Source organism: Heptranchias perlo, chromosome 20 (assembly GCF_035084215.1).
Source record: "Heptranchias perlo isolate sHepPer1 chromosome 20, sHepPer1.hap1, whole genome shotgun sequence".
Lineage (NCBI taxonomy): Eukaryota > Metazoa > Chordata > Chondrichthyes > Hexanchiformes > Hexanchidae > Heptranchias > Heptranchias perlo.
The window spans coordinates 46,041,409-46,056,007 of record NC_090344.1 but is presented as its reverse complement, the minus strand read 5'-3'; the positions used below and the strand labels follow the sequence as shown (position 1 = coordinate 46,056,007).

The 14,599-nt window shown below is 53.4% G+C and overlaps 1 protein-coding gene across 1 annotated transcript in view; it reads right to left on the bottom strand.

Moving 5' to 3' along the window:
- The window catches only part of LOC137335797 (protein transport protein Sec24C-like), a 101,402-nt gene that overhangs the window by 59,328 nt on the left and 27,475 nt on the right, over positions 1 to 14,599 (bottom strand). The window contains exons 16-19 of the mRNA XM_068001217.1: positions 13,303 to 13,448; positions 11,998 to 12,136; positions 10,188 to 10,309; positions 8,731 to 8,910 (exon numbers count right to left, since the gene is read on the bottom strand). Coding sequence (XP_067857318.1) covers positions 8,731 to 8,910; positions 10,188 to 10,309; positions 11,998 to 12,136; positions 13,303 to 13,448 — 587 coding nt within the window. The remainder of the gene's footprint in view (positions 1 to 8,730; positions 8,911 to 10,187; positions 10,310 to 11,997; positions 12,137 to 13,302; positions 13,449 to 14,599) is intronic.

The following is a 14,599-nucleotide window of genomic DNA, read 5'->3' as shown; positions in this document are numbered from 1 at the left end:
CTCCTCTCTCTCGACATGCTCCCATCTCTCCTCTCTCTCGACATGCTCCCATCTCTCCTCTCTCTCGACATGCTCCCATCTCCTCTCTCTCGACATGCTCCCATCTCCTCTCTCTCGACATGCTCCCATCTCTCCTCTCTCTCGACATGCTCCCATCTCCTCTCTCTCGACATGCTCCCATCTCCTCTCTCTCGACATGCCCCCATCTCTCCTCTCTCTCGACATGCTCCCATCTCCTCTCTCTCGACATGCTCCCATCTCTCCTCTCTCTCGACATGCTCCCATCTCCTCTCTCTCGACATGCTCCCATCTCCTCTCTCGACATGCTCCCATCTCTCCTCTCTTGACATGCTCCCATCTCCTCTCTCTCGACGTGCTCCCATCTCTCTCTCGACGTGCTCCCATCTCCTCTCTCGACATGCTCCCATCTCCTCTCTCGACATGCTCCCATCTCCTCTCTCGACATGCCCCCATCTCTCCTCTCTCTCGACATGCCCCCATCTCTCCTCTCTCTCGACATGCTCCCATCTCTCCTCTCTCTCGACGTGCTCCCATCTCCCGTCTCTCGACTTGGTCCCATCTCTCCTCTCTCTCGACATGCTCCCATCTCTCCTCTCTCTCGTCATGCTCCCATCTCCTCTCTCTCGACATGCCCCCATCTCTCCTCTCTCTCGACATGCTCCCATCTCTCCTCTCTCTCGACATGCTCCCATCTCTCCTCTCTCGACATGCTCCGATCTCCTCTCTCTCGACATGCTCCCATCTCCTTTCTCTCGACATGCTCCCATCTCCTCTCTCTCGACATGCTCCCATCTCTCCTCTCTCTCAACATGCTCCCATCTCCTCTCTCTCAACATGCTCCCATCTCCTCTCTCTCGACATGCTCCCATCTCCTTTCTCTCGACATGCTCCCATCTCTCCTCTCTCTCAACATGCTCCCATCTCCTCTCTCTCAACATGCTCCCATCTCTCTCCACTCTCGACATGCTCCCATCTCTCCTCTCTCGATATGCTCCCATCTCCTCTCTCTCGACATGCTCCCATCTCCTTTCTCTCGACATGCTCCCATCTCTCTCCACTCTCGACATGCTCCCATCTCTCCTCTCTCGACATGCCCCCATCTCCTCTCTCTCGACATGCTCCCATCTCTCCTCTCTCGACATGCTCCCATCTCTCTCCACTCTCGACATGCTCCCATCTCTCCTCTCTCGACATGCTCCCATCTCCTCTCTCTCGACGTGCTCCCATCTCCTCTCTCTCGACATGCTCACATCTCCTCTCTCTCGACATGCCCCCATCTCTCCTCTCTCGACGTGCTCCCATCTCCTCTCTCGTGACATGCTCCCATCTCTCCTCTCTCTCGACATGTTCCCATCTCTGCTCTCTCTCGACATGTTCCCATCTCTGCTCTCTCTCGACATGATCACATCTCCTCTCTCTCGACATGCCCCCATCTCCTCTCTCAACGTGCTCCCATCTCCTCTCTCGTGACATGCTCCCATCTCTCCTCTCTCTCGACATGTTCCCATCTCTCCCCTCTCTCGACATGCTCCCATCTCCTCTCTCTCGACATGCTCCCATCTCCTCTCTCTCGACATGCTCCCATCTCCTCTCTCTCGACGTGCTCCCATCTCCTCTCTCGACATGCTCCCACCTCTCCTCTCTCTCGACATGCTCCCATCTCCTCTCTCTCGACATGCTCCCATCTCCTCTCTCTCGACATGCCCCCATCTCCTCTCTCTCGACATGCTCCCATCTCCTCTCTCTCGACGTGCTCCCATCTCCTCTCTCGACATGCTCCCATCTCCTCTCTCGACATGCCCCCATCTCTCCTCTCTCTCGACATGCCCCCATCTCTCCTCTCTCTCGACATGCTCCCATCTCTCCTCTCTCTCGACGTGCTCCCATCTCCCGTCTCTCGACTTGGTCCCATCTCTCCTCTCTCTCGACATGCTCCCATCTCTCCTCTCTCTCGTCATGCTCCCATCTCCTCTCTCTCGACATGCCCCCATCTCTCCTCTCTCTCGACATGCACCCATCTCTCCTCTCTCTCGACATGCTCCCATCTCTCCTCTCTCGAAATGCCCCCATCTCCTCTCTCTCGACATGCCCCCATCTCTCCTCTCTCTCGACATGCTCCCATCTCTCCTCTCTCTCGACATGCCCCCATCTCCTCTCTCTCGACATGCTCCCATCTCTCCTCTCTCTCGACGTGCTCCCATCTCCCGTCTCTCGACTTGGTCCCATCTCTCCTCTCTCTCGACATGCTCCCATCTCTCCTCTCTCTCGTCATGCTCCCATCTCCTCTCTCTCGACATGCCCCCATCTCTCCTCTCTCTCGACATGCTCCCATCTCCTCTCTCTCGACATGCTCCCATCTCCTCTCTCTCGACATGCCCCCATCTCTCCTCTCTCTCGACATGCTCCCATCTCTCCTCTCTCTCGACATGCCCCCATCTCCTCTCTCTCGACATGCTCCCATCTCTCCTCTCTCTCGACATGCCCCCATCTCCTCTCTCTCGACATGCCCCCATCTCTCCTCTCTCGACATGCTCCCATCTCCCCTCTCTCGACATGCTCCGATCTCCTCTCTCTCGACATGCTCCCATCTCCTTTCTCTCGACATGCTCCCATCTCTCCTCTCTCTCAACATGCTCCCATCTCCTCTCTCTCGACATGCTCCCATCTCTCTCCACTCTCGACATGCTCCCATCTCTCCTCTCTCTCGACATGCCCCCATCTCCTCTCCCTCGACATGCTCCCATCTCCTCTCTCTCGACGTGCTCCCATCTCCTCTCTCGACATGCTCCCATCTCCTCTCTCGACATGCCCCCATCTCTCCTCTCTCTCGACATGCCCCCATCTCTCCTCTCTCTCGACATGCTCCCAACTCTCCTCTCTCGACATGCTCCCATCTCCTCTCTCTCGACATGCTCCCATCTCCTTTCTCTCGACATGCTCCCATCTCTCCTCTCTCTCAACATGCTCCCATCTCCTCTCTCTCAACATGCTCCCATCTCCTCTCTCTCGACATGCTCCCATCTCTCCTCTCTCTCGACATGCTCCCATCTCTCCTCTCTCTCGACGTGCTCCCATCTCTCCTCTCTCTCGACATGCTCCCATCTCCTCTCTCTCGACATGCTCCCATCTCCTCTCTCTCGACATGCTCCCATCTCCTCTCTCTCGACGTGCTCCCATCTCTCCTCTCTCTCGACATGCTCCCATCTCCTCTCTCTCGACATGCTCCCATCTCCTCTCTCGACGTGCTCCCATCTCCTCTCTCTCGACATGCTCCCATCTCCTCTCTCTCGACATGCTCCCATCTCTCCTCTCTCTCGACATGCTCCCATCTCCTCTCTCTCGACATGCTCCCATCTCCTCTCTCTCGACATGCTCCCATCTCCTCTCTCTCGACATGTTCCCATCTCCTCTCTCTCGACGTGCTCCCATCTCTCCTCTCTCTCGACATGCTCACATCTCCTCTCTCTCGACATGCTCCCATCTCCTCTCTCTCGACATGCCCCCATCTCCTCTCTCTCGACATGCTCCCATCTCCTCTCTCTCGACATGCTCCCATCTCCTCTCTCTCGACGTGCTCCCATCTCCTCTCTCTCGACGTGCTCCCATCTCCTCTCTCTCGACATGCTCCCATCTCCTCTCTCGACATGCTCCCATCTCTCCTCTCTCAACGTGCTCCCATCTCCTCTCTCTCGACATGCTCCCATCTCTCCTCTCTCTCGACATGCTCCCATCTCTCCTCTCTCTCGACATGCTCCCATCTCTCCTCTCTCTCGACATGCCCCCATCTCCTCTCTCTCGACATGCTCCCATCTCCTCTCTCGACATGCTCCCATCTCTCCTCTCTCAACGTGCTCCCATCTCCTCTCTCTCGACATGCTCCCATCTCTCCTCTCTCTCGACATGCTCCCATCTCTCCTCTCCCTCGATGTGCTCCCATCTCCTCTCTCTCGACATGCCCCCATCTCCTCTCTCTCGACATGCTCCCATCTCCTCTCTCGACATGCTCCCATCTCTCCTCTCTCAACGTGCTCCCATCTCCTCTCTCTCGACATGCTCCCATCTCTCCTCTCTCTCGACATGCTCCCATCTCTCCTCTCTCTCGACATGCCCCCATCTCCTCTCTCTCGACATGCTCCCATCTCTCCTCTCTCAACGTGCTCCCATCTCCTCTCTCTCGACATGCTCCCATCTCTCCTCTCTCTCGACATGCTCCCATCTCTCCTCTCTCTCGACATGCCCCCATCTCCTCTCTCTCGACGTGCTCCCATCTCCTCTCTCTCCACATGCTCCCATCTCCTCTCTCTCGACATGCTCCCATCTCCTCTCTCTCGACATGCTCCCATCTCCTCTCTCTCGACATGCTCCCATCCCCTCTCTCTCGACATGCTCCCATCTCCTCTCTCGACATGCTCCCATCTCTCCTCTCTCTCGACATGCTCCCATCTCCACTCTCTCGACATGCCCCCATCTCTCCTCTCTCGCGACATGCTCCCATCTCTCCTCTCTCTCGACATGCTCGCATCTCCTCTCTCAACGTGCTCCCATCTCCTCTCTCTCGACATGCTCCCATCTCTCCTCTCTCTCGACATGCTCCCATCTCTCCTCTCTCTCGACATGCTCCCATCTCTCCTCTCTCTCGACGTGCTCCCATCTCCTCTCTCTCGACATGCTCCCATCTCCTCTCTCTCGACATGCTCCCATCTCCTCTCTCTCGACATGCTCCCATCTCTCCTCTCTCTCGACGTGCTCCCATCTCCTCTCTCTCGACATGCTCCCATCTCTCCTCTCTCTCGACGTGCTCCCATCTCCCGTCTCTCGACTTGGTCCCATCTCTCCTCTCTCTCGACATGCTCCCATCTCTCCTCTCTCTCGTCATGCTCCCATCTCCTCTCTCTCGACATGCCCCCATCTCTCCTCTCTCTCGACATGCTCCCATCTCCTCTCTCTCGACATGCTCCCATCTCCTCTCTCTCGACATGCCCCCATCTCTCCTCTCTCTCGACATGCTCCCATCTCTCCTCTCTCTCGACATGCCCCCATCTCCTCTCTCTCGACATGCTCCCATCTCTCCTCTCTCTCGACATGCCCCCATCTCCTCTCTCTCGACATGCCCCCATCTCTCCTCTCTCGACATGCTCCCATCTCCCCTCTCTCGACATGCTCCGATCTCCTCTCTCTCGACATGCTCCCATCTCCTTTCTCTCGACATGCTCCCATCTCTCCTCTCTCTCAACATGCTCCCATCTCCTCTCTCTCGACATGCTCCCATCTCTCTCCACTCTCGACATGCTCCCATCTCTCCTCTCTCTCGACATGCCCCCATCTCCTCTCTCTCGACATGCTCCCATCTCCTCTCTCTCGACGTGCTCCCATCTCCTCTCTCGACATGCTCCCATCTCCTCTCTCGACATGCCCCCATCTCTCCTCTCTCTCGACATGCCCCCATCTCTCCTCTCTCTCGACATGCTCCCAACTCTCCTCTCTCGACATGCTCCCATCTCCTCTCTCTCGACATGCTCCCATCTCCTTTCTCTCGACATGCTCCCATCTCTCCTCTCTCTCAACATGCTCCCATCTCCTCTCTCTCAACATGCTCCCATCTCCTCTCTCTCGACATGCTCCCATCTCTCCTCTCTCTCGACATGCTCCCATCTCTCCTCTCTCTCGACGTGCTCCCATCTCTCCTCTCTCTCGACATGCTCCCATCTCCTCTCTCTCGACATGCTCCCATCTCCTCTCTCTCGACATGCTCCCATCTCCTCTCTCTCGACGTGCTCCCATCTCTCCTCTCTCTCAACATGCTCCCATCTCCTCTCTCTCGACATGCTCCCATCTCCTCTCTCGACGTGCTCCCATCTCCTCTCTCTCGACATGCTCCCATCTCCTCTCTCTCGACATGCTCCCATCTCTCCTCTCTCTCGACATGCTCCCATCTCCTCTCTCTCGACATGCTCCCATCTCCTCTCTCTCGACATGCTCCCATCTCCTCTCTCTCGACATGTTCCCATCTCCTCTCTCTCGACGTGCTCCCATCTCTCCTCTCTCTCGACATGCTCACATCTCCTCTCTCTCGACATGCTCCCATCTCCTCTCTCTCGACATGCCCCCATCTCCTCTCTCTCGACATGCTCCCATCTCCTCTCTCTCGACATGCTCCCATCTCCTCTCTCTCGACGTGCTCCCATCTCCTCTCTCTCGACGTGCTCCCATCTCCTCTCTCTCGACGTGCTCCCATCTCCTCTCTCTCGACATGCTCCCATCTCCTCTCTCGACATGCTCCCATCTCTCCTCTCTCAACGTGCTCCCATCTCCTCTCTCTCGACATGCTCCCATCTCTCCTCTCTCTCGACATGCTCCCATCTCTCCTCTCTCTCGACATGCTCCCATCTCTCCTCTCTCTCGACATGCCCCCATCTCCTCTCTCTCGACATGCTCCCATCTCCTCTCTCGACATGCTCCCATCTCTCCTCTCTCAACGTGCTCCCATCTCCTCTCTCTCGACATGCTCCCATCTCTCCTCTCTCTCGACATGCTCCCATCTCTCCTCTCCCTCGACGTGCTCCCATCTCCTCTCTCTCGACATGCCCCCATCTCCTCTCTCTCGACATGCTCCCATCTCCTCTCTCGACATGCTCCCATCTCTCCTCTCTCAACGTGCTCCCATCTCCTCTCTCTCGACATGCTCCCATCTCTCCTCTCTCTCGACATGCTCCCATCTCTCCTCTCTCTCGACATGCCCCCATCTCCTCTCTCTCGACATGCTCCCATCTCTCCTCTCTCAACGTGCTCCCATCTCCTCTCTCTCGACATGCTCCCATCTCTCCTCTCTCTCGACATGCTCCCATCTCTCCTCTCTCTCGACATGCCCCCATCTCCTCTCTCTCGACGTGCTCCCATCTCCTCTCTCTCCACATGCTCCCATCTCCTCTCTCTCGACATGCTCCCATCTCCTCTCTCTCGACATGCTCCCATCTCCTCTCTCTCGACATGCTCCCATCCCCTCTCTCTCGACATGCTCCCATCTCCTCTCTCGACATGCTCCCATCTCTCCTCTCTCTCGACATGCTCCCATCTCCACTCTCTCGACATGCCCCCATCTCTCCTCTCTCGCGACATGCTCCCATCTCTCCTCTCTCTCGACATGCTCGCATCTCCTCTCTCAACGTGCTCCCATCTCCTCTCTCTCGACATGCTCCCATCTCTCCTCTCTCTCGACATGCTCCCATCTCTCCTCTCTCTCGACATGCTCCCATCTCTCCTCTCTCTCGACGTGCTCCCATCTCCTCTCTCTCGACATGCTCCCATCTCCTCTCTCTCGACATGCTCCCATCTCCTCTCTCTCGACATGCTCCCATCTCTCCTCTCTCTCGACGTGCTCCCATCTCCTCTCTCTCGACATGCTCCCATCTCTCCTCTCTCTCGACATGCTCCCATCTCCACTCTCTCGACATGCTCCCATCTCTCCTCTCTCTCGACGTGCTCCCATCTCCTCTCTCTCGACATGCTCCCATCTCTCCTCTCTCTCCACATGCTCCCATCTCCTCTCTCTCCACATGCTCCCATCTCTCCTCTCTCTCGACGTGCTCCCATCTCCTCTCTCTCCACATGCTCCCATCTCCTCTCTCTCCACATGCCCCCATCTCCTCTCTCTCCACATGTTCCCATCTCCTCTCTCTCCACATGCTCCCATCTCCTCTCTCTCGAATAATATAGGTTGAATGAATCTGGTTGGATCTGTGATTTATCGATTTGAATATAAGCTTTTAGTGAATTTCTTTAAGTATGAATGTTACAATCAAGCAGCAACTAGTTCGATCCAGACTGGAGTGAGTCAGTCTGCATGGAGGAGTGAACTAACAGTAATTTATTGATCGCTACTTTACGCAAAGTTGTTTAATCGCTATAAGAAGCATTGTTTTTCCTTTATTGTTCACTTATTAAGACCCCCTTTCCTCCCTTAACAAGATAACATGGTGTCAGAAGTGCTGAAAGTGCAAAGCATCAAAGAAAGTGCTTTAATAATATGTCGTGTTTATGAGCAACTCCCTTAACAGGGGGATTAGGATGGAAAAATAAAATCTCATTAACCGTTCAAATTAATAAAATGACAAATTATTTGGTTTCAATTTGTTTGGCTTCAACACCTTGGGACGTTTTACTACGTTAATAAATGCAAGTTGTTGTGAACAAGTCCTGCCAAACATTGAGTCCTCGAGGATATCTGTGTTATCAGTGGAGTCTAACTAAATAAAGTCATTCATTGGAAGATATCACTTCCGACAGCTGCTCCCAAGTCGCCTCTGACCAGCAGTCTGAAAGCACAAAACGAACAGTGTCGCCATTTGTGACATTCAAGAGTTGGCAACCATTTCGATCTGTAGTTGGACACTTAGAGGCCTGTGCCTCGCCACTGGGGAGGGCACAAGGGCCCCACAATTTATTGGGTGACGTTCCCTTTCTCCTTTAATTCCACATCCTGAAAATGGGAATGGTGCCAACCCATGGGGTCCCCGAGCTGAGCTCTGAACCCCACATCCTATCAGGCAAGGCAGCCTATTTCCACCCGAGTTACACTGCACGCCTCCAACTCGACATCACTCGTCGAACTCGTTCTCTGCTAAAAGGCTAGCTTACACTGATAGCCTCCCTTCTGAATGGCTGAGATTTCAATGGAGCCCTGCCCGTTGCCAGCACGACTGTGATACTTACTATTGGTAAAAGGCGGGGGTAGAAGAAGACGTTGGTTTGTGCGATGTCCATTGACATGACCAGCTGCCTGAGGTAGGCCCGCTCATCGATGGAGACGTCCGCCCCTGGGAGCAGCACACTACTCTTGCGCACACAGTTCAGGTAAAGAGGAAAGACTTTCAGAAACTGTGGCATGACCAGCTGTTGGCATCAAGAGATCAGAATTAGCCCGAATGTTAAGGTGGCGGCAATTAGTCCTGACTTCAAGGCTGAGTGACGTGTTTTGCGTTTTCGCTTGTTCAGTGGTTAACGTTTGTCAGCTCAGGGAACTGGTCACTGGCTGGGTGTAACAGGGTTGGTGCTAGAGTAAGGCTGTACAGCAGCAACAGGCCTCAGCCTGGCCTCACCATAACCCACCCGTGCAACATTTTCTCTTTCCCCTTATCAGCCATCGTTTCAGGAGCGGTGAAACCCATTTAACACTGAGCCCTGCAATCAACAGAGGGGAAACTTCCATCTCGGCTGGACTCAAAGCCATGAGCGAGGTGAAAGGTCAGTGTGTTAAACCAACTGGGCCATCCAGTGCTCGCAGCAGTACTGTGTTTCCTGCCTCCAAGGGGCCCAATAACAATGAACAGGGAAATGGTTGCTGCCTCACACTGGCGGGTTGTGAAATGTATCCTGCGCACAGGAAGTAACAAGTTCTGACAGTCGGTACCACAGGCGACTCACACAGTGCACAGGCTCCCTCACCAGTCCGAGGATCGTTGTCCTCAAGGTCTCACGCTGCTTGCTCCTGACCCAGCAACAGACTGAGAATGGCCGCCCGCCATCTCCCGCTGGTTGTGGGCAGCAGTTAAGTTACATCCAAGCAGCGCCTCTGCCCTGCATTCCGCAAGCACGGCAGGGGCTAAACCTGGCATTACTTCTGCCACCGTTGCCAAATGCAGCGACAGATGCTTTCACTAAACAGCAACACTGGTGCCATGTTGTGTTAGTGTCACAAACTGAGGGATCATTTTTTTCAGTGGTGCATCGGCTCATGTTTATTTTGTCGGGTACTCTTGCCTTTTCAAAGTCCCCCTTCTGATGTGAGGCGTCCCCAGGGTTTTGAGAAGGGGGCGGGGGGGGCAAGAGATCTGCTGCCGGGGCGGCGGGGGGGGGGGGGTGGGGGGGGGTGCTGGGAGTGGCTCCACATTTTCCACCGCCCCCCCCCCTTTACACTTCTACTGGTCCAGAAGCCCCTCGAAACCACCAGGGACCTCTCCGCCAAGGCCACACCGGTGATTAGGAACTCACTGTGTGAAGAATTCAAGTGTCGCACGTGGATCCCAACTCCACGGTAACTGAGCTGTCCCTCCCCGCACCGACCTGCAGCCACTTCACAGTGGGGAGAAACCCAGAGACACTCGGACCCGGCACCTCACCCGCCCCCCCCCGTTGCACTGCTTGAAGTTATAGCGAGGAACGACTCTCACCTGGCCTCCACTGGGTGACGAATGGGCACAGTGCTTTCGGTAACAGGCCAGCAACTGAGTGATGTGGCTCACCAGCTCGTCTCGCACTGTCTTTGTGGCACGGTCAAGTACGGCGTGGTAAGCTGCCAGTAAAGAGAGACACAACACTTGAGGTGAGCACACCGTCCGTTCGTAGGGTTGCCAACTCTAGTTGGACGTATTCCTGGATGTTTCCTCACATGACCTCCCAACCTGTCCCAACGGTCAAACAGCCTCTTTGCTTATAACTTATAAAGGAAAATGTTCAAAGAAAATGAAAAAAAAAACACAATTTTTTTTTAACGCCACTGTGATTTTTCTCCCAGGTGTTGCTCGCAGCATTGTCCTGGAGATTATTCTTCAATTCCTGGTGACTCCATGCCAATCCTGGAGGGTTGACAGCCCTCTCCATTAGTACTCGGGGCTCATCTCCTTTGTGCTGCAAGAACAGTGATGTAGAGGGGAGAGAGCAGTGTAGGGTGACCTCCAGACCTTTCCAACACCCAACCCCCACCCCCTTCCCGGGGAGACCCTCATCTCCAATTATTAGCTGGCACTAATGCCAGGCCCGGGGACCAGTGGAAAGGTGTGTTCGGACTCGTGATTGTGCCTGTGATCCCCGTAGAGATTGAAGCGGTGCACAATGCTGCCTGGGGATTCCCAGGGCAATGGTTGGGGGAAATCCCACCAGTGTCAACTTGCCTGCCCAGTGTGCCCTTGAAGTGCCTGCCGTGTATGGTAAATGAGGCCTGGTGTTTTACCTTTCCTTGTCGGCCTCTGTTCTCGGCTCTCTGCCTGACTGTCTTCCTGCACATGGGAAAGGATGGGCAGGTGTCTGTGCTCTCGTGTAACCCCGGCTCCTAGCGACAAGGGGACCAATCGGCCGACCGAATAACCTCTTCCAGAGGCTGACCTCCGCCCGTGCCAGCCTGGGAACTCACTCCGAGAATGTCCCAGACAGGCTGTGGCAAAGGTGGTGGTTTAATTTAATCATGGTGCATTGGAGAGAAAAATGAATGTGGAGTGACAAGACACAGAACTTAATCCCTTTGAATTTATCACTACTCTTCTCCTGATACTTAATCTGCAATTGTTTCTGTTCGCTTTGCTCTCTCTCCCCTCCCTAAGGGGCTGACACGAGTTGGGGTACAGCTCCATTGGCTCCTCAGCACGCTTCATGAATTAACCACAGTCACAGTCGCATCCTCCCATCACCCACTGATCCCACACATTGTATCATAGTATGTTACAGCACAGAAGGAGGCCGAGCGGCCCATTGTGCCTGTGCCAGCTCTTTGAAAGAGCGATCCAATTAGTCCCACTCCCCCTGCTTTTTCCCCTTAGCCCTGCAAATTGTTTCCCTCCAAGTATTTATCCAATTCCCTATTCCCGTTTCCTTTCCTGAAGGGGTCACTGGACAATGACCAGGAGCAGGTGCCCTGCCTGGTTTATCTCTCTCTCTCTCTCTCCGGTTTTCTGAACCCTTCCACTGGGTTGAAGGATGAAGAATGGGACCAGGATCCCTCCTGCTGTGTGGTGGCCAGTTAAACACCAGGACGTGAATTTAACTGTTGAGCCAGCAATCGAGCTTCAGTGCGAGATCATAGAATCGTAGAATGATACAGCAAAGAAGGAGGCCATTCGGCCCATCGGGCTTGTGCCGAGATGTTCAGCAATGGAGCACTTTAACTCAAAGTCCAGCTCTGTGCCTGAAAGCATGTCTGCTCTCCGTAAATCTCGGGCAACTTTCTACCGCCCCCTTCCCCATCCCCATGTCCGCTGCTTTACTCACCAGTCTTGGCAAAGTAGTTCAACAGAGTTTCGGCCTGAGATGTCCTGAAGGTCTCAATCAGCTGGGTGGAGCAGTTCAGGGCGACGTTGTGTATCCTGAGCCTTCGTTGCCCACTAACCGTGCTGTAGAGGAGCACGAACTAGGGGAGAGGAACAGTGACTGTTAGGTCAGTGGGAGGAGTAAGAACAGGAGCCTGAGAACCAGCTTCAAACCCAACCCCTACAACAACTACACCTCACATTTACATCGCGCCTCTGACATAGTAAAACGTCCCAAGGCGGCGATTATCAAACCAAATTTGACACCAAGCCACACAAGGAGATATTAGGATAGGTGACCAAAGGCTTGGTCAAAGAGGTAGGTTTTAAGGATCGTCTTAAAGGAGGAGAGACGTTCAGAACTGTCGGGTTTCTATCCCTCAGGGATTAAACAGAAAGGATGGATTCAACAATAAGGCATCTTTTTCTCAATGCAAAGCAAGGACTTCATGCAGTGAGTAACGAAACGTCTTTCTTTGATCCAGGTTTGCTGAGATTGAAGATTAAACCTCTCGTTTTGCCCTCTGACCCTTTTGTGGGTCTCCTCATCCCCTTCTCGTGTTCTGAAATCCCTCCTCGTCCCTGCTTTGGGTGAGGTCTGCCGTCCAACGCGCTTTGGGCTGGGAAGTCCAGTTTTTGAGTGGGGCTTTCCAGAATTTTGTAAAAAAGGTAAACTGGACACTAAGATTCCAGTCCCAAAACACCAGCCCATTACTTTTCGTCACACGGAGAGAGATTAGTTCGTAACACATTCAACTCCAGAAATCAGCACCAAAGCGAACCTCAGAAGTCACTCCATGATCCCATCCCTGCTTTGCCCTGATCAGGCCCATGCCTCGTCTGTATATAATTCTGGTAAATCTCCTCTGCACCCTCTCCAAGGCCTGGTTTCTGCTCCCTGCTTAACCTCGCTGTGTGAGGAACTTGAGGCATGAGCCCACATCCTGGTACTCACAGGCACTTCTGTTTTAAATGGATGGACCAAAGTGAAAGGTCAAAGTCACCATCGTTGGTAAGTGCAAGAGGGAAGAGGAGCTGAACCCCTGAATGAGTGGTAAGGCGATGCCAAGTCTGGGGTTTGAAGTTATAGAAGGGAGAGAGGACTGAGGAACGACATGAATTTTGAGGTCCCAGGAAAGGTCACATCAGGAGTCTTGGGTTAACACATTCGGACACAGGAGAAGGAAGAGCAGATAGGATGGTGTTGAAGGAGAGAGGGAAGTTCAAAGTGTGTCTGAAAGGAGTAAAGAGGGGATTATTTTCTTACCTGAATGAGCACACCGTCCTTCTCGCTCAGTTTCCCATCGTGTTTGAACTCCACCAGGAGAGCTTTCTCGCTGTCAATCGCAGACAGTTCCACCTCTGTCGTGTTCTTCATGTGCAAGGAGCCAAAATAATCGGTCGCTCTGATACCTGGGGCCCAGAACGAAACAAGGTTCAAAGCAGCTCTGCCTCTGGTTCCACTCTTACATCAAAAATGGGATTCCCTGACTTGGCCTCTATCTTTTGTTGAGCTGGGAGCGGGACCTCAGGCTTATGGTCAATCACCTCTTTTATTATGATCAAACCAATGGGGTTCCAGGCTGGAGTGGGCAGTCAGCGAGTGGAGAGGGAGAAACCAGGGAGATAGGGGGACGGGATATTTCGGCAGGCCCGAGGCCCATTGATAGCGGAGCTGGAAGCCAGACTGGGGTGAGGGGAGGGGTGGTGTTTAGCTTTCTGGAAAAGCAAAAGCAAATGAATAAATGAACTTGTGAAATTTGAACTCACAGCGACAGAAGAATTTGTGCAAAGGGCTGGGGGTGACTGTGCAGGGCCACCTGCTCCTGTGACAAGGAACCATGACAGGTGAGTGGAAATGTTGGTGTTGGAATTCCCATTCGAGTGTCAACTCGTGACCTTACAACTAAGTGCAAGGAATTAAGTATTGAGATTTTAACATTGGAATTCCCATCAGAATTGCTCACAAAGCAGTTTCCGAATGGCGTCTGCCTTGCCCAAGATTTTTTTCACATAAAGTCTACATTTAACAAGTAAAAATAATATTTGCAGGATGGCCAAACATGAGGGCAAAAAACAAAATACTGAAACAAAATGAATTTTGCAGAGGTTTAAAAACCAAGGGCATTGGCAGCAGGCATTTGGAGAATGCGTATTGAAGGCAGACATCGATGCTGTTACCCAGGTCAATTGGGAACAACTGGCGAGCCATTATCTCATCTCAGGGGCTCCCAGCAAACATTCACACCCTGCTGAGTTGGAACATCCCTTCCTGTTTTGCATGAAGCCAGTTTCAAAGAGAAGGGGGGTGCAGCAGCAAATCTGATTGGCAGCTCTTCCAGCCAACCCTGGAGAGGAGGAGGGACCAAGCCTCAAGCTCCTGTGGGAACAGGAAAGAGGTGAACAAAAAAGTCTGCATGTCAGCAGTCAGGTTTTTGAAACAAGGCTGCAAGAAGGTTAGAATGTCGGAGAGAGCAATTAGGAATTATTCTGTTTCAGTTGAGCAAGGCGACCTGGGAGGGAAGCATTGCGTGTTCATTGTTTTGTATTGTTATATGAAGGCA